The sequence below is a fragment of the Hemitrygon akajei genome, chromosome 10 (genome assembly GCF_048418815.1).
Source record: "Hemitrygon akajei chromosome 10, sHemAka1.3, whole genome shotgun sequence".
Taxonomy (NCBI): Eukaryota; Metazoa; Chordata; class Chondrichthyes; order Myliobatiformes; family Dasyatidae; genus Hemitrygon; species Hemitrygon akajei.
In genome coordinates, this window is record NC_133133.1 from 161,064,194 (window position 1) to 161,083,843 (window position 19,650).

The following is a 19,650-nucleotide window of genomic DNA, read 5'->3' on the forward strand; positions in this document are numbered from 1 at the left end:
GCCCTTCAGTCCAACTCATCTGTGCACTCCATAATTCCCTTCTAAGCAAGTCACATTTACTTGTGTTTGGCCAATATAAACCTTTTCTATCCATGCACCTGCCCTACTAACTTTTAAATGTTATTAATATTCCTGCCTTGACATGAGGCACCTCAGTCCATGTGCTGACCACTCTCTGGGTGGAAAATGTTACCCATTAGACTCCTCTTAAATCTCTCCCCTCTCACCTTAAACCTATACCCTCTAGTTCTTGATTCCCCAACCCTGGTGCATTTGGTACATTGATCCTATCTAAGTACATTGCACATTAGATACATTGGCTCTATCTATGCCCACTTGATTTTATACAACTCTCTGTTATCACCTCTTAATCTCATATGCTCCAAATAATAAAGTCCCAAGCTGTTCAAACTCTCTCCATGACTCAGACCTTTGAGTGGTGGCAACATCCTCCTGGAATCTCCTCTGTACTCTTTCTGGCTTAATGGCATCTTTCCCTTAGCAAGGCAACCAACATTGAACACAATATTCCAAAAGAGGCCTCACCAACACTTTACAACTGCAACATCCTGAAGTTTGTACTCAATGCCCTGACTGATGAAGGCACACCAAAAACCTTATACACCACCTTGCCTACCCATGATACTATCTTTGGCAAACCATTTACTTGTACGCTGAGGTCCCAGGACAAAATATTGAAGAATCACTTGTGCTTATATTGCATTTTTCTTAACTTCTGGGCAGCTAAGACAGTTTGGAAACAATGAACCACTTTGTAATTACTGTTTTAACATAGGGACAGAACAGTCAATTTCCAAAGAAGTTCTCAATGTGGTAACAGCCAGATATTCTGATTTTGCTTGTTGACTGAGTGCAAAACATTGGCTCAAACATCTTTAATGTCGCCCCCACTTTTATTCAAAATGTTCCAAATGAAGTAGTTCAGATTTAACTGAGAGTACAAGTATAGAATCGGATGGCAGCTCATCAGGAAAAAAAGAGTTTCTGATAATACTGTGTCATCAGCACTGTGTTAAGCTCAGATTTGGTTCACTGAATCCAGAGCCGTTGCTGACTTGGAACTGAGAGCACGATCTTGTGAGCTAAAGGTGGGCCATTTTTACTCTGATCATTAGACTTTTTTAGTCGAAATGCGGTTCGCTAGCATAAGAACATAAGAAATCGGAACAAGCGAAAATCAACCAAATGTTCAAGCCGCTCCACTGCACAAGGTCTGATCAGCGATTATCTCAATTTCAGTTTCTCGACAACTCCACAATCGTTAAAACCATTTTTTAAAAAAAAAAATCTCAGCCTGAAGTACCTTAATGACTCAGAATCCGTGACTCTCTGGAATTGAAAACTCCAAAGAATTACAACAATGGCTGAGCGAAAGAAAAATCTTCTAATACGGCCTAAAATGGATGTCCCTGTATCCCAAGGCAATGCCCAAGTTCCTGATTCCTTCACCAACAAAACATTTGTAGAATCTATCCCGTGAACTCTTTCATAATTTTGTTTCAATAGCACCAGCGTTTTTTTTAAACTTCATCTTCACAAAATAACCCCTCATCCCAGAGAATGAGCTAGATCAATTTATTTCTAATTTTTCCTACCGCGAAGCGAGCATTTATGCAGTGTCCTTGCCTGCATTTATCACTTAGCCAGCAGCGCCAATAGTGGATTATTTGAAACTCGTCCTGTTGCTATTTGTGGGACCTTTCTGTGCTCAGGTTAAGTGGGTGCGTTTGCTACATTTGAAAAGTACTCGGAACTTGCAAGGCTACAAATAAATGTCGGCGTTTTCCTATTAATCAGTTGAATTCTTATTAAACTTGTCAACGTTTACAGTAGTAAAGATTGCACCGATGTTCAAGTGCGCCGTTTTGGACTCCTGCTTTTAACACCAAACCAACCCGCCCACCACCACCACCGCACCCCCCTCCAACCCCAATGCTTATATTTTGCACACACCCGTTTTGATTTGGACTGCTCGGGTTGACCTGAAACTTACCGCCCTCTGCAGGTGGATTTCATTGCCGTGGGCTTGTAGTGAGGAAGCAGAAATAGTCGGAACTGAATGGAGCCGAAACACTGCCTTGGAGTATCTGAAACGAGAACTCGAACCGGACGGAATCTTTTTCTCTCTTTATCTGTGTATAAACGGCAGAGAAGCACGTAGACGGCAAAGGCGAAAAGCGCGCAGGAGTTGGTATAAACGGCGGACACCGAGAATTGAAAAGATTTCTAATCATTAATTTCTGCAAGACCACTGGATATTCTGGTTTCAAACATCGATTTTATTTTACGGAAGTTCTGGTAGCAGAAGCATCGCTCACCCCCACCCATCCATCCATACAATTAAAAAATGTAAGTCTTGATCTTACATCGAGGTCCCCTTGAATACACAATAGCTGACGGTTATGAACCACCCACACGGTCTCAGAACAAGGAAGTCCAACTGCGCCCTCAGTCTTGCGAGTGCCTTCATATATTCTGTCTATAAATGTATATGAAAACGATCTCGTCTTGGTACTGTACTGCAAATAGTGGAGAAGTGGAATATGTTAAGGTGTTACATCGTCTACAGCATCGTCAAGCGTGATTACGTTTCCTGAACTTGTTGCTGGTGGACTGAAAGCTCTATTGAGGGACTCTCCTGTCACTGATCCGGTACAGGTTATTCGCATTTTTTATACATAGCATACATTGATAATGCACATAATGTATATAAAATCGTGGATTGCACCGATACAGGTCTGAAACCTCTAACCATCGGACAAGTGGCCGATGCTTCAGAGAGGTACGACAACAAATAGTTAAAATGTTCTTTTGATAACACTTGGTAAATGTGCGTCTGCTTTTGAAGTTGATGTCTGGAGAAACACAGCTGCAATAAGACGGTACTCTTTAAAATGCATGTGTATACAGATCTACAGAGATAGACAATGCTGCAAAATAAAAACCCTGAATCTTGACAATCGTTTGAATTAGGGGGCTTGCCTTTATTTTATTTCCCAACTCGTGCAAATTACATTCCCATTCTGGTTTGTTTTATCTTTCTAGATGTCAGACGCGCAACATCCAGCCTGGTTTTGAGTCAGGAGCGACCCGTTTCTCTCCAGCCACCCACCCATCCCGGTCAGATCGCAGTAATTCGTAAGGATGGCAGCAGGAGTAGCAGCCTGGCTGCCGTTCGCCCGGGCGGCGGCTATCGGGTGGATGCCGGTGGCTAGCCACCCCATGCCCGCCGCCCCCAGCGACAGAAAGCGGCCGCAGGACGGGCTGGTCATCCTCAACGTGAGCGGCAGGCGCTTCCAGACGTGGCGGAGCACTCTGGAGAGGTACCCTGACACCTTGCTGGGCAGTTCGGAGAAGGACTTCTTCTACAACGACGAGATCAGAGAGTATTTCTTCGACCGGGACCCGGACATCTTCAGGAACATCTTGAATTTCTACCGCACTGGCAAGCTGCACTACCCGAGGCACGAGTGCATCTCGGCTTACGACGAGGAGCTCTCCTTCTTCGGCATCATCCCGGAGATCATCGGCGACTGCTGCTATGAGGAGTACAAGGACCGAAAGCGCGAAAACGTCGAGCGCATCATGGACGACGCCGAGGACGAGCTGAGCAACGAGAACCGCCTGCCGTCCATGACGGCGCGCCAGAAGGTGTGGCGGGCTTTCGAGAACCCGCACACCAGCACCCTGGCGCTCGTGCTCTACTACGTCACCGGCTTCTTCATCGCCGTGTCGGTGATGGCCAACGTGGTGGAGACGGTGCCGTGCGGCGCCATGCCGGGGAGCGTCAAGGAGCTGCCGTGCGGCGAGCGCTACGCCCTGGCCTTCTTCTGCCTCGACACGGCGTGCGTCATGATCTTCACCGTCGAGTACCTGCTCCGCCTCATGGCGGCCCCCAGCCGCTACCGCTTCGTCCGCAGTGTCATGAGCATCATCGACGTGGTGGCCATCATGCCCTACTACATCGGGCTGGTGATGACCGACAACGAGGACGTGAGCGGCGCCTTCGTCACCCTGCGGGTCTTCAGGGTCTTCCGGATATTTAAATTCTCCCGCCACTCTCAGGGCCTGCGCATTCTGGGCTACACCCTCAAGAGTTGCGCCTCCGAACTCGGCTTTCTCCTCTTCTCCCTTACCATGGCCATTATCATCTTCGCCACTGTTATGTTTTATGCCGAGAAGGGTTCCACTGCCACCAAGTTCACCAGCATCCCGGCTGCTTTCTGGTACACGATTGTCACCATGACCACTTTAGGGTAAGTGATTGGGGTTTCTTTGCACTGTGGCTGGTTTAAGTTTGCCTCCTTCCAGTTGTGTGTTTTACTTGTGCTTCGCAATGAGTGGAAGTTTTTGATTTGGGTACCACTGTTTCATTGGCTACCAAAGGTAGGATTTATTATCATCTCGGCGTTTCTTGAGTTACTTTGGAGTAAACTTTTGTCGCAGAAGGCCAGCCTTGAGTTTCAGTATGCAGTACTTATTGAAAGTGTATTGTTTTTAAGGGTTCTCTAAATTGATCTGTTGCTTGTGTAGAAAGTGTGAAATTGTTTGTAATAACAACCAATGTAATCTGCATACATCTGGATGAATATCTGAAGTGTTTGATAATTCAATCTGTTTGCTTGACATAATTTTGGAAACTTTACAACTTAACATTTTTCCCCACCAAAATTATATTTTACAAATAAATAAACATACAATTAAAGAAGTACGTCTTGGTATTGCCACCAAGGCCCGGTTGTCATGGGGAAAATTTGTTGAGAAGCTCAACACTTCTGAAATGTTGGGCTGCAAAATTGCATTTATCTTTTGCTATCATCTGATATTAAGGTGTATTATATACTTGTGATTCAGCAAATATGGATGGGTGTTTAGTAAAATATGAGACAGCTTGGAGAACCTGATGCTGCTATTGTGATGAATATGACCATCTTTCCCACTTGTTATCTGATCTAATAGAACAAAGCAGTCCATGTGCAGTTGAATGATTGAAGTCTGAAATTTTGGTCAATGATGTCTAACTAAATGTCAATTATGTGAATGAATTCATGTACAATTCCCATACTATTACTTGTAACAACCTTTTAGCTGTAAATTTCTATTTGTATACAAAAACAATAGAGGTTAATAGCTTTTTCATCTTGTGTGACAGATCATACTGGAAAACTTCTGGTGATAGGATAATGAATAACTGGAGCTAATGACAGCATCTCCTTAGTTGAGTACATATACTCAATTAAGCTAGTTTTATTTTAGTTCTGTTTAAGATGCATGTGAATGTACACATTCTAAACCACGATGTGTAATTTCACAAAACCATGGTGCAGTTTAGATTATATGTGGATCAGGTCTTGAGTGAGGTGTACATATTGTCCTGTGAAGGCCTAAATATGGAGTTTAAAAAGTAGGAGCATCTGAAATTGCTGGATAGTCAAGAGACGGTTATGTCAAGATGTAGTTTATTAATTCTCTAAGATGAGACCAAGAACTGGCATGATTCTAGAGGAAAGTTGTTGGAGAGCCACGATAGGATAAATGATTGGACACTCTACTCTGCAAATGACAGTTTCCAAGAAAACTTCATTATGCTGCGTGAAGCTGCCAATGATTTTCAAAAGTTTGCATCATAAGTTAATAGAATAAACCTGTATAATTTTAGTTAACCCTTCTGAAATTGTGGGTCAGTTAAAATTCTGCACTATATTACAAGAAAGGTATCAGTGCTCCAAGTAGCTCTCAACAGTATTCATTTGTCACCTGTTACCCAGGTTCAGCACACTGTTTGGCTATTGCTTATGGGCCTAGGAATGGAATTTTCATGTCTGATCCAGAATCTCGTTGTACTGAGTGATGAGATTGTGCTTAACCCAGTGTCTATCTTGAGTTTTACTCCCTGCAAGTAGTGATATGCCAGACAAACTATCTACTCCATGTTTTCAATTGGATTTGAAGCTATGACCTTTCAAGAAATTGCGTAAATCTAAGTGATGTCTGGTACCCTGGATTGTCCCGAAGACCTCTTTGACGGGTGGCATTGTTTGAATCAAAAGTTTTAGGAAAGTCTTCAAAATTTGATACATTTACTTCAAACAATGTAATGATGTAAACTGATTAAAAACACTACTTCTTCCCCCAAACTCCATTCTTACCACATTCTACCAGAGCACCATCGAGAATAAATGGAACAGCTGCAGCATCATCATCTCCTATGGGAAGGGAACTGCTATGCATCAGATCACAAGACCCTGCACCAGATAGTGAGGACTGCTGAAAACATTGTCATGGTCTCTCTTCCTCACCCCTCCCCCCCCCCAAAGCATGATTCTGATCTGTTCAGGATATGTATCAGAAGCACTGCGTACATAGTGCCTCCAGCATTGTCAAAGACTCAGAAAGCTGCAGCACAGACTTCCTCTCCTTTCCATTATCTCTTTGATCTCCTGGCGTCAAGCAGAAGGTACTGCAGCATAAGAACCAGAACTGCCAAGCTGGGTAACAGCTTCTTCCCCCAGGCTGTTAGACTTATTAAACATCCTGCTGCCACCCAGCACACATGTACGCCCTATCTCAATGTCCTGAATCCACCCCTCCACTCCCCAACTCTCATATACACTCTCATCTAGCTCTGGTCACTTCTCATTTTATATTGCTGCTGTATCACATATTTATAGAACTGCTTGATTTATTATAATAGTGTAAGTAACATTATACTGTCTTACCTAAATATGCACCTTACACTTTCTGTCATCCTGTCAATCTTCAAGCTAAGTTACTCAAGGACTTGTGCTAATTTTATTTTGTGACTATGTACTGGATCGTGACTATATGCTGTGTGTGTCTATATGTACTATGTTTTGCATCTTGGTCCTTGAGGAACATCATCTCGTTTAGCTGTATACATGTGTACCATTGAATAACAATGAATTTGAAAAATAGTTAAAAAATTTCTTTAAAATGCAAGCTATTTATTTAAGTTAACTTTTGCATTTCCAATTCAAATAAAGGAGTTGCACTAAATAGGCCAGTATTGCTGAGCACAATGTATCAAACCCTTCAGTTTAGCATGGTTGAGCTCTCCCTCAGATTTGGTACTGAGTCCAGCACATTTCATACTATCATGCTTTTGGAGCAGAGCTATGGAAATTAAGACATGCTGAAGAGCAAAGAGCATATGGGCAACAAGTCCCTGTGGAATTCTGGTACAATGCATTGTTAACCCAGCATTCTCTTTTCATGAACTTCACTGAATTGTGACCTACGGTACAAAAATATTCAGATTTCCTCCCATTGGTCTTAAGGTTGCTGAGGCATTTCTGGTGTGGAATTTTCTTTCTAATGTTTTTGAACTTGATATTTGAATGTTTTGTATGGCAATGTAGTGAACTTCACTTGTTATTGAGAAAATGATACATAACTGGATATATAAGGTATTTAACAAATCACGTAGCAAGAGATAATTTCAGAGATCAATACAGCATAATTACAGGCCCTTTGGCCAAAACGAGCCCATATTGACCTTGTAATAGTTGCTCCCAACATAGGATTTTGAGCAGATCATTTCAACCGCTTGTAAGTACTTCTAATGTTCAATTACAACAGAAAGATATCAATATTAAATTTTCTTCCGGCATTATTTGTATTTATTTTCTCTCTAGAAATAGAGAGGAAATGGAAATATCCTACTTAATCTCAGTTCATTCTGTACATGGTACAGCTATTATAGAAATAGGCTTATCAAATTGATTGCTATCCTTAATCTTCGTATGCACACAGATAAATTGTTAAAACAATAATTGCTGTTTTTAAAAGACAGAACACTTTTGATGTTTGACTCAGATAGAATTAACATGAGTTATAATAGATCTACCTGAATTAATGATGCATAGTTGAAAACTGCTCATGGTAATTCATGTTTCTTATTAGAGTGATGTACCACCTAATGCCATTTTCTTGATAAAAATTTGAGGCATTTGTCTTCACCACTTTGGCGGTTTGTAGAAATTCACTATGCCTTTTTCAGTGTTTATCCAGAATCTAGCTTTGCACAGGCAGTAATATCTATTCTACTTACTTACTACCTGTTACACCACTGGCATTTAGGGCAGCAATAAAGGTCCTCCATCTCTGGTGGTGTTCAGGGCTTCCTTCATCACGTCAGTAGCTTCCTCTTGGTGTTCACTACTGTCAGTCATACAAGTCCCGGGTGGAGATTTAGGAATACCGTCACCCTCAGATGTGGAAGGATTGTTCATTGCTGTTACTGTAACAATTTGTTTTACCACTCAAGAGTTGTTAATCCTGAGCTGAACCCCCCCAAAACTGGAGGGCCAAAAATCACTCTTAGTCTGGCCTCTATCCTTTGACCTGTTTGGCATGGGTGACCCTAATAAGAGGCAATGCATAAAGCCCTGACTCCAGCCAATACAGCTGTCCAGGTTATTGAGGCATGCAAGCCTCCAAACCCAACGACAAGGTTGTGGTCCTTGTGGAGGATATCTATTCAAATATGTCAATTATTTCCTTTTGCAGCATTACTATAAAAATAGACTTTGGGTACTATTGCCGTGATAATGCTATAATATGCTGGAACAAAGCCATGTGGCTTTGGTAGGAAATGAACCATACCATTTACATCTCTGTGTCTCTATACACTAATATGATCTTGTGAAAATCTGGGCCAAGTGTAATTTCATGTTAACAATTTAAGTGGGTAATTTTATCAAAAGTGCTGAAGTGGAGTGTGCTTTAAGGCAAACTAAAACATAAAGTTGTAAATTAAAAAAACAGAAGTTCATCAGGATTTAGAGGCTTTTCGTATTTTTGTCCAAAAATGTCCTAAATTTATAAAGTGTAAATAAGAAGAACTCCAATTATTCATCAGCACAGATGTAAAATCTAAGGGATTTTGTGCAAATATTTGAGGATAGTTATGATTTTTGTGGTCTATCTCATTAATGAGTTGTAGTTCTGCAGCATGCCTTGATAATATATTACCTCATCAATGTGAGGTAATATATGTACAGTATGCTAGTTCCAAGTGTAGTAATTCTTAATGGAAATGGAGTCAAAAAAGGAGTATCAAATTTAAGTTTCATAGCAACTGTTGAAGGCACTGAATTGCTTCCAGTGTAATGACTAATGCAGACTTATTTGTATTGTAAATGATCACAGTCATAGTATTGGGATGGGCACTAGCACAATTTTAGAGTATACTGATTAAAAAGCTGTGTGGTAGTATTGTCTAATATATTGTATTGACACCACCCCTGTCAAATTTGGGGTAATACACTTCGCCTAACAAGCTACCTTAACAGTGCACAGTAGAAACTGTGTTTAGTAGCAGGAAAAATTTTGGCTACAGACCAGATATCATCAAGACTAGCTCGTAAATTCTTCAGCTTTTTCTACTTGTGTTATTACTTAATAGCTTTTAGCTTAGCTCTTTAGAAGTGGCAAGGTCTACAGAGCACTTGTAAAGTGTACTATGCATAAAACTTTTGCTTCCAAACATTGGTACATTTATTGTTCCACACAAACAGCATGACAATTGAGCTTAGATAGTCACATAGTGAATCTAATAGCTCAGAACTAGGCATCAGGGAAGTTCTGTGCACTATTAGCAATAGAGTTATACTTCACCTTTATCTGTAATGGACTAGCATTTCCTTCACTGTGGCTCACTATCAAACAGGAATGCAACCCAGATTCAATGAGAAATTTAGAAGGATTTACTGGGAGCAGTACCAAGTATACCGAGAAATTAGGTGCTAGTTAAGTTCCAGCGTGAGATGATGTGTGTGCCATATGATTAATCACAGTATCCAGTAGACAGAATTACTGTAATATATCAGGTCAAAACTCTGCAGTTATTACCACTTCTAGTTGTGAATAGTGGTTAGTTAAACTGGTGATGAGAGCAAGAAGCACCAAGAGCATCGCAGTATGTGCATTACAAGGGGTGATTGATAAGTTTGTAGCCTAAGGTAGAAGGAGTCAATTTTAGAAAACCTAGCACATTTATTTTTCAACATAGTCCCCTCCTACATTTACACACTTAGTCCAGCAGTCATGGAGCATATGGATCTTGGACGTCCAGAAAGTGTCCACAGCAGGGATGATTGATAAGTTCGTGGCCTAAAGTAGAAGGAGATGTTATTAACTTCAAACTTTCTGCATAATCTCTCAAAGAGTTGACCTGCATGTGCATGTAATGAGAGCTGTATAACTCATCTCCTTCTACCTTAGGCCACGAACTAGGGTAGACTAATGGACTAAGTGTGTAAATGTAGGAGGGGACTATGTTGAAAAATAAATGTGCTAGGTTTTCTAAAATTGTCTCCTACCTTAGACCATGAACTTATCAATCACCCCTTGTGTAAAGACAGGGTCAAAATATTTGCAGACATGTTCAGGTAGAAATGCCAGATAGATAATTCTCAGTTTCCTTCTGAGATATCTCAACACAGGAGCCAGTCTTCAGCCAACTTATCTCAATTCACATCACGTAAAGAAATGATTGAGAGATCAGGATAAAGTAAAAGCTAGAGGACGGGATGACACCTCGAGTATGATATTGTAGATCTGTGCTCAAGAACCAGTAATGCCTCTAGTTAACCTCTTTTTTTTTTGCCCATTACACCACTGGCATTCATCCAACCAGCAGCAAAATGCCTAGATGTGACCTGTTCACAAAAAAAGCAGGACAATACTGATCAAAGACTATCACCGTAAGTAGTGAATCCTTTCACATTTCGTGCTTGGTGGCTGCAGTGCAAGCCATCTACAAACTACACTGTATGCTTTCACATCAGCTGGTTCAAAGGCACAAACACACCTGCAGCATTTACCACCAAGTAAGGAGGTAGGCACAAGGGAATGTCACCATTTGCATTTGCCAATCCATCTATTGCTATTTCTATTTTTGCCTGATATGTTTTGGATTTCCTCTCCAACAATATTGACCTTCACTAGAACGACTGCAGGAGTGGAAGAAGGGTGCTTGCCACAACTTCTCAGGGGCAAATAAATGTTGGCCTTGCCATTAGTGTGCATAACTGAAAACTGTGTTATGCACTCAGTCTTAGTTAACAAATCTGGAGATGAATCAAATTTACTTGCAATTACTTAATGTCATGTGATGAGGTGCAGATCACAGAACCATTCTATTACTTGAATGAATGAAATTATTTTATTTTGGTCAGTACAAACATAACAAGAAGCATCATTTATAATGATTTCATAGGACAAAATTACAATGAAAAGCATAGATATTCTTTAAAACAGACCAAAAGGGTGAAGGCTGAAGCTACAGGTTATTATGCCTACCCCTCTTACTTACACAACAACATATACAACATCAATCATCATATCAAAAACAAAAAAATTCATAATCTTTTAACACAAAATCCAATTCCAAATATCATTTATTTACATTACTCCCATTCATTTTAAATCATGTATTTTATATTTGTTCATTAAATATTTTTTTAAACTTGTTAAGTTTGGTGCATGTTTTTAAATCCTCACTACAACTGTTCCATAGATTCACCTCTCTGACAGAAATACAATAATATTTATATTTATTCTTTTCCTTTGTTTTTGAAATATACATGTTCCTCTCAAATCATGTTGTCTTTCTCTCATTTTAAACAACCTTTGGATACTTTGTGGTAGCTGTCCATTTTTTTTTTACTTTATACATGATTTGTATTATTTTAAAATCTACAAAATCTCTGAATTTTAGTTGAATAAATAGTGGATTGGTTGGCTCATAATAACTTGTCTTATTTACTTGGCAAACGCGAGGAAATCTGCAGATGCTGGAAATTCAAACAACACACACAAAATGCTGGTGGAACGCAGCAGGCCAGGCAACATCTATAGGGAGAAGTGCTGTTGACGTTTCGGGCCGAGACCCTTCGTCGGGACTGCGTTCCACCAGCATTTTGTGTGTGTTGCTGTCTTACTTATTTGTCTTACTACTTGCTAACAAAGCTATTGGGTGTGCCTGCTGCAGGTGCAAAGCATTAATTGGAGTGGCTAGTTTTATCTGTCATTAGTCACTCTCTAACTTCAACCTCCTGCTGTTGTGATAATCATCAAAGCTTCGCAGGCTAAGCATTGAATTACTGTAGTAAATACTAGACAGCATGATTATGTGGGCTGTCAACTTTGCTTTGAAAAGATACTAATTGATTGTGTGTTACATATCCACCACTGTCCCCCAAACAAATCTTTCCATATCCAATTTAATGTGTGAAGACTTTAAGTCATTACTCTTAAAGAATTGGAACTGAACATTTGTGGATTCATCTGTTAAATTTATAGTAATTAGACTTCTCCATTTTCTGAAAAGCAAGATGCTGGTCTCGTTTATTCTTAATATAGGTCATTAATCAAATTCAATGTTTGAAAATTACTATTCCACAACCTCTTTGAACTCCCAACACTGAATTATACCAAAAATGGAATTAATTGTAAAGCCTAGTCAATGTGAATCATGTCATTCAATGTCTGTCTTATCCATAAGAATATTGATATTGTTCATCTTGTGATCTAGGGTTGTACTGCACCTGAACTTGCTGTTCTTTCAACTCAGCACTTTATTTAATCCAGGTCATTGGATCTTATTTATCTTATGGATTTTAGTGGAATTATGTTTTTTGAGTTTGATATGCCTACTGAACAACAATAAAATGTCAGCTTCACTCAGGTGTGGAACTTGTGCCTTCTGAGCTCAGGTTTGTAGACTCGTGGATATTAAACTTGGCTGACAAAGTATTAGAATACTGCATTATAGAAGGTGCCTTTTTTCAAGAAGACATTTAAACAAGGACCTCCGGCACCAGGAGTATGATTTTCCACCAGCTTTCTTGATTAGAGCTTTAAACCTCTGTAACATAATTAAAAGTGAGAAAAACAATCAGAAAATGTTTATTTGTGGAACCATATGACGTGTAAATTCAGTATCATATTTTCTGCAGTGTCTAAACTTTGAAGTATTTAGTTGAGTTTAGCATACATTTGTCCAACTCAAAAATATAGAGGGATTTGTATTACTGCCATTGATTTCAGTGTAGTAGGGAGATATAAAGCTGCTTCCAGACAGAAATAAGAAACAAGGAGGTGTAATATTTTGTTCCTGTCCAACTGCTAGTTTGTCACTCTGTCTTTTTGGATGGCAGGTCCTTTTAATGCTCACATCTAAACCTCATGACTGACATGACACCTACTTTTGGTCTTAATGAACTTAAAGTATGTTTGCATTTTCTATCCAATGTCAGTAGTTTGTCCAAAGATGAGCACAAGTGGTAAAGTTTTAATTTATTCGTATGTGGGTTTGACAAGCAGTGATGTACATCTAGACTGTTGAAAGCAAGCTGTCACATTGAGCGGCACGGTAGCATAGGGTTAGCACAACGCCCTGCAGTATAGGTCACCCAGGTTCAATTCCTGCTACTGCCTGTAAAGAGTTTGTACATTCTCCCTGTTTGCTCTGGGTGCTCTGGTTTCCTCCCATGATGCAAAGATGTACCTTTTGATAGGCTAATTGGTCACTGTAAATTGTCCTGTAATTAGGCCAGGGTTAAATCAGGGGGTTGCTGGGCAGCATGGCTTAAAGAGCTGGAAGGGCCTGTTCCACGCTGTAGCTAAGTAAGTAACTAAGTAGGTAAGTAAGTAAATCAATGAGTCCCTTTCTGGATTTCCACACCATTACAGAAACTAGTATCCAGCCAACTAAATTCACTTTGTTTAATCAAGAAAGGGCTGTAATCATTGATATTGCAAAAGCAAAGGGACCAGCTGAAGTCCCAGGAGCTCTTCTGAAGACATGTGTTCCAGAACTTGTTAGGAATCTACCAAAGCAGTTCTAAAACGTTACAGTACTTGCATCTACCCATCTTTGTGGAAAATTGTCCAAATGTGCCCTGTTCACAACATGCTAGAAAGGGATTTGACCTGCGAACTATTGATCACATGGTCTACTCTTTGTCATCAACGGGGTGATGGTAGATATCTATGTTGCTATCAAGTAAGACTAACTTGCCAATAACTAGTACTAATTCATGACAATTGGAGTATTTCACCCAATGAGATGAGGCTATGATTTCCCTTCCCCCCCCCCACCGATGTGGAAATTTCTAAAATTGTGGGATACAGATATGGTAGACTGCAAGAACCTTTCCGGTTTTCAGAGGTGAATAAAATTAGAGGACATTGACTAGGGGCAAGGATAAAGTGGGGAGCTGAATGGGACCTCTTTTCATCCAGAGTGGTGGGTACCAGGAATCCACTACACTCCAGGTACTGGAAGCAGAATTGCAAACAGCATTTAAGAAATGTCTAGCCCAGCCCTTGAATCTCCTAGGTGTAGAAGCCAAGTGCTGAAAAAACAGGAATAATACAGGATACTCACTGTCACAATAACCTGTTTCTATGCTGTGACTCTGTGATTCAGTGAAACTGAACCTATAATCAGTTTGGTTTTCCAAATTTCATTATAGCTTGGTTCAAGCATTGATCAAAGATCTGGAGATGAAGTGAAAGTAACTGCCTTTGACATTAAGACAACTTTTGACTGTGCAGTATCAAGACGCCATGATAAAAGTGAAATCCAATGAGCTTCAAAAGGAAAATGCTTCAGTGGTTAGAGCCTCCTCAAAAAAGAAAATGTTTGCAATAGTCATAGGTTAACCAACCCAGCCTCAGGTCTTCACTGCAAGTGCACTTCAGAGGAATTTTCTTGGCCCAATTATCTGCAACCTCTTCACTAGTGACATTGCATTATCAAAGTGCCAGAAGTGGGAATGTTCACTGATGACTGCTCAATTCCATTTGCAGTTCCTCTTCCTTGGCCAATGTCCATCAAGATTTAGACATCATTCAGGTATAGGCTGGTAAGTGGCAGTTAACATTTTGGCCATGAAAGTGGCAAGCACTGGTCATCTCTAACAATTGCTTGTTCAACCATTTGCCACTGATACTTAATCACATTATTATCATTAACTCCTAACCATCAAAATCCTTTATTAACAAGACAAATTGGCAGGTCAGAGGCTCTGTACCCTGCAACAAGTGATTCATCTCCTGTTACCACAAGGTCTTAACACCACTGAAGGTGCAAATCAAAAGCTGGATAGCACATTCACTTCATTTGCTTGGGTAAGCACAGAACCAACAACTTTCAAGAACCATAATAGTTATCAAAGATGCTGTGGACTGAAGGGCGTGTTCCTGTTCTATAAGGAAACATCATGTGGTCAGAACAAACCACCTTGTAGGCATCCCATCTACCACCTTCTTCCTTGAATATACTGGATGCAGTGCAGCCACTTGCCCAAGCTATGCTGACACCATCTCCTAAACCCACGGTCACTACCGCCAAGAGACAGCAGGGCAGTATGTAACTCCCTGCAGGTTCCCCTCGTTATCCTTCCTTGGATTCCATTCCTATTCCGAAGAGTGGATTCATGGTCTCCTCTTGTTTTGAGATGAGGCCACCCTCAGGGTGAAGGAGCAACACCTTGTCTTCCATCTGGGTACTCTCCAGCCTGATGGCATATATATCAATTTTCCCTTCCAGTGAACAAATTTCACCCTCCCCCTTCCTCTATTCCCTACTCTGATGTTTCATTTCTTCTCACCTGCCTATTTCTTACCCTTGGAACCCTCCTTCCCTTTTTCCTATGGTCCACTTTCATCTCCTATCAAATTCTTTCTTCTCCAGCCCTTGACCTTTGTCAGCCACCAGCTCAACTGTTTACACTTTTCCATAAATCCAGTCTGACCTGCTGAGTTCCTCCAGCATATTGTGTGTGTTGCTTTGGATTTCCAGCATCTGCAGACTTCCTCATGCTTCGAAAGGTATGGCCTGCCCCACATTGTTGTTTCTAAAATTCTGGAGTTCCTACCCCATATTCCTGTGGCGTATATTCACCAGAAGGAATGCAATAGTTCAAGAAGGTACCTCACCACCACTTTCATACCTTGGCATTGTGCACCATCCACCTCATTTGTTGTATTCAAAAGCATCTAGGAGTAATTTTCAATTCACTAGCATGGAAAACCTGGGAGTTAGATCCACTGTCCTTTTATTTAACATTTCCATTGAAATCAGTTTTAAAAACATATTTTGCAGATTAATCTGCTTGTGCTGTACTTAAATTTTTACTCTGATTGTTTAACTACCTGTGGCCTTTAACTGATCTGTCAGTGTAGTAGAAGGTTGGAGCCTATAGTATTTGTCTTGTTTCATGCCATCATTGTGCCCTGTATTAATTTCTCAAGGAGTCGTCAAATTGCCTGCATTTCTGATGTGCCTGTTGTTTAGCTTCTCCTTATCTCCAATCAGTTGCAAACCATTTAATGTTTTATTTAAGCAGTAGTTTATATTCATTTGCTGATTGCTGAGGCTATCAAAATACAACCCAGCTACTATTTATATCAGCAAACACGAGGAAATCTGCAGATGCTGGAAATTCAAACAACAGCACACACAAAATACTGGTGGAACACAGCAGGCCAGGCAGCATCTATAGGGAGAAGCGCTGTCGAAGTTTCGTCCTGACGAAGGGTTTCGGCCCGAAACGTCGACAGTGCTTCTCCCTATAGATGCTGCATGGCCTGCTGTGTTCCACCAGCATTTTGTGTGTGTTACTATTTATATGACTTGGCACATAAAAATGTACAGTGCTTTTTGTTAATATTCTTTTCAGAATTATCATGGTGGCTCATAGTTTGACTTAGTCCATTCCAGTTGTTTGGACTGCAATTTGAAATGTATTTGGGGGTTAAATAATTCAAACTTCAGGAATTTATTTCATGAAACTTTCTATGATGTTTTGATTGAAAACAACTATGAATGCCCACAAGGAAATGAATCTCAGGGAGACATAATAGTGTTTTGATAATACATTTATTTGAACTTCTTTATGATGTAAAATTCAAGCATATATCAAAATAAACTAAATCTATTTATATTTTTGCATCTGTGTCTCACGTGACAAGGCAAACAAAATATGGTTGGATTTTCTCTCCTTCCCTCTCCCCCACCTCTACTAATTTATGAAACATTCATCTAATAGATCAATTCAGAATCAATAAAACACAGCTAACACAGAGATAAGTAGTTCAGTAATTCTGCAAATTAAGTGAATACATGAGCAGCATAATTGACTAAAGCAAGTATTTAACAGAATTGAATGGTTTAATCACTTTGTTTATCTGCAAACAGCAATACTTTATGCAAAAAATAAATATTTTGGAACTTATTTTCTTTCTTTCATTCATTTTTGGGTAAAATAGCAATTATGGATTTATTCAAAGTTCAAAAAAGTTCAAAGTAAAGTTTATTATCAGAGTACATACATGTAGCCACATATAACCCTGAGATTATTTTTCTTGCACACATACTTAGCAAATCTATAGAACAATAACCTTAAAAGGATCAATGAACAACCAACTATGAAAATGCAAATATAACTGATGAGCAATAATAAATAACATGAAGAAAAGTGAGACCGTTGGTTGCGGGAACACCAGAAATAGAGTGAGTGTAGATATCCTCTTTCCTTCAAAAGCCTGATGGTTGAAGGATAGTAACTGTTCTTGACCTGGTGGTGTGAGGCCTGAGGCTCTTGTACCTTTGATCTGATGGCAGCAATGGGAAAAGAGCATGCTCTGGGTGGTGAAGATCCTTGATGAAGGATACTGCTTTTCTATGACAATGTTCCATATAGTTGGGAGAGCTGTTCCCATGATGTACTGGGCTGAATCCACTATCTTTTGTAGGATTTTCTGCTCAAAGGCATTGGTGTTCCCATACCAGGCCATAATGTAGCCAGTCAGCACACTTCCCATCGCACATCTATAGAAGTTTGCCAAGGTTTTTGATGACATGCCAAATCTCTGTAGACTCCTGAGGAAGTAAAGGCACAATTGTTAAGACGCTTTCTTTACAATTATATTTGTATGATGAGTCTAGGATAGTCCTCTGAAATAGTGACACCCAGGCATTTAAAGGTACTGACCCTCTCCACCTCTGATCCTCTGAATACTGGTTCACAGACCTCTGGTTTCCCTCTCCCAATCAGTCCTTGGTCTTATTGGTCTTGAGTGCAAGCTTGTTATCACACCACTCAGCCAAATTTTTAATCTTCCTCCTGTATCCTGATTCATCACTACCTTTGATACGGCCCACAACAGTGATACTTATCAAATACAGTATTGACAGATTTAGCAAGACTATAAAATTATTTAGGCAAGTAAAATACATTTATTTGAATCTGTAATTAAAGACAGGATTTGATTCTGAAAGGTGGTTGGATGCTTGGTTCAAAAAATTCCTAAAAGTTATATCACTTCTGTGAAGTTAATAAACTGTGAGTTGTTTATTGGAATATTTTAACATAGGGGATGCAATATCGAAATAAATTTACCAGTAAGAATTACTCGACCATAAACAATGAACATTTACTGTTTTTGTACAGTGTGGAATCTGTCCATTGTCTATTCATTTTCCCTTATGTATAAATGTTGCAGTGTATGGTGTGTTAATTTAGTCTTTGAATGTATCTTGCAGAAATCAAGTTATTCATGAATACAAAATGTGTATATTACACTAGAACTGAATGTTCTGGTGGTATTATTTCTGTCATGAAGGTGTGTAGCTATGAAGAGTTGCAGAGATATACATAATAGAACTAAAGTCTAAAATTGAAACCAGAGATGGGGTATAGAAAGAGAATAATAAATGGTTAAACTTTGTTACCCAAAATCTGGACTACTATCATTATCGTATGTAACTCTTTACCACAGTTCTCAAGTGCTGTTCAGTAACTTATTTCTATTAAAATGACATAGATTGAACACCAGTAATATTTTTGAACACCATTCATGATTTTAACATCCTCTACTGTTAACAATGCTTCTTCCCTTGTTCCTCATTTTATTGTGTCTTATTACTCTAAAGATCTTGTCCTCATAGAAGCACCAGTAAATTTAGGTTGCCTTCTGGTGCTGTTGACATCCTTCACTATCAAGACCAACTTTTCCTCACACATCTTTGCAGGCATTGGACAGAAAGTAATTATGTTTTGAATGTAGAAATACAAATTAACTATCACAGGCAATGGACACACAAACACTTATCTGTGTAAGGGAAATTGTAGAGTGTAAATTGAAGACATTGGAAAATGGTTGCAATTTAATCTGGGTAAGTTCTTTCTACAGTGACTTCTGATGACATTGAGAAAATTAGAGACCAGTGGTATTTAACTAGTTTGTATTTCTCCAATCTGTTATAGATGGTGGAAAATTGTCTAGATATATACTAAGTCACGATACCAACATCCAGTACAGAGTTTTCTTTGGTTTAGATTTAATAATACACTATTGAGGTCTTCCATGGGTGGATTACAATATTATTTATGAAATAATCAAATGTTGTGAGAGTAAGACATTTACTTTTCTATTTTTCTTATAGGATCAACAAGGAACAAAATGTTTCAATACATGGGGCACTGCAATAGCATAGGGGTTAGCAGAACGCTATTACTGCTAAAGGCATTGAAGTTCAGAGTTGAATTCTGATGTCATCTGTAAGGAATGTGTGGATTTCCTCCGGGTACT

At 39.6% G+C, this 19,650-nt stretch overlaps 1 protein-coding gene across 5 annotated transcripts in view; it reads left to right on the top strand.

The window, feature by feature from the left end:
• The first annotated feature begins 2,002 nt into the window (after positions 1-2,002).
• Positions 2,003-19,650, top strand: part of kcnd2 (potassium voltage-gated channel, Shal-related subfamily, member 2) — a 341,951-nt gene continuing 324,303 nt past the window's right edge. Inside the window, exons 1-2 of one of the 5 annotated variants that reach the window (XM_073059532.1) lie at positions 2,003-2,679; positions 3,067-4,277. In XM_073059532.1, coding sequence (XP_072915633.1) covers positions 3,166-4,277 — 1,112 coding nt within the window. In that variant the 5' untranslated portion in view covers positions 2,003-2,679; positions 3,067-3,165. Of the gene's footprint in view, positions 2,680-2,699; positions 2,804-3,066; positions 4,278-19,650 lie in introns of those variants that run through there. The other 4 variants (XM_073059531.1, XM_073059534.1, XM_073059535.1 and 1 more) reach the window with 4 other exon arrangements.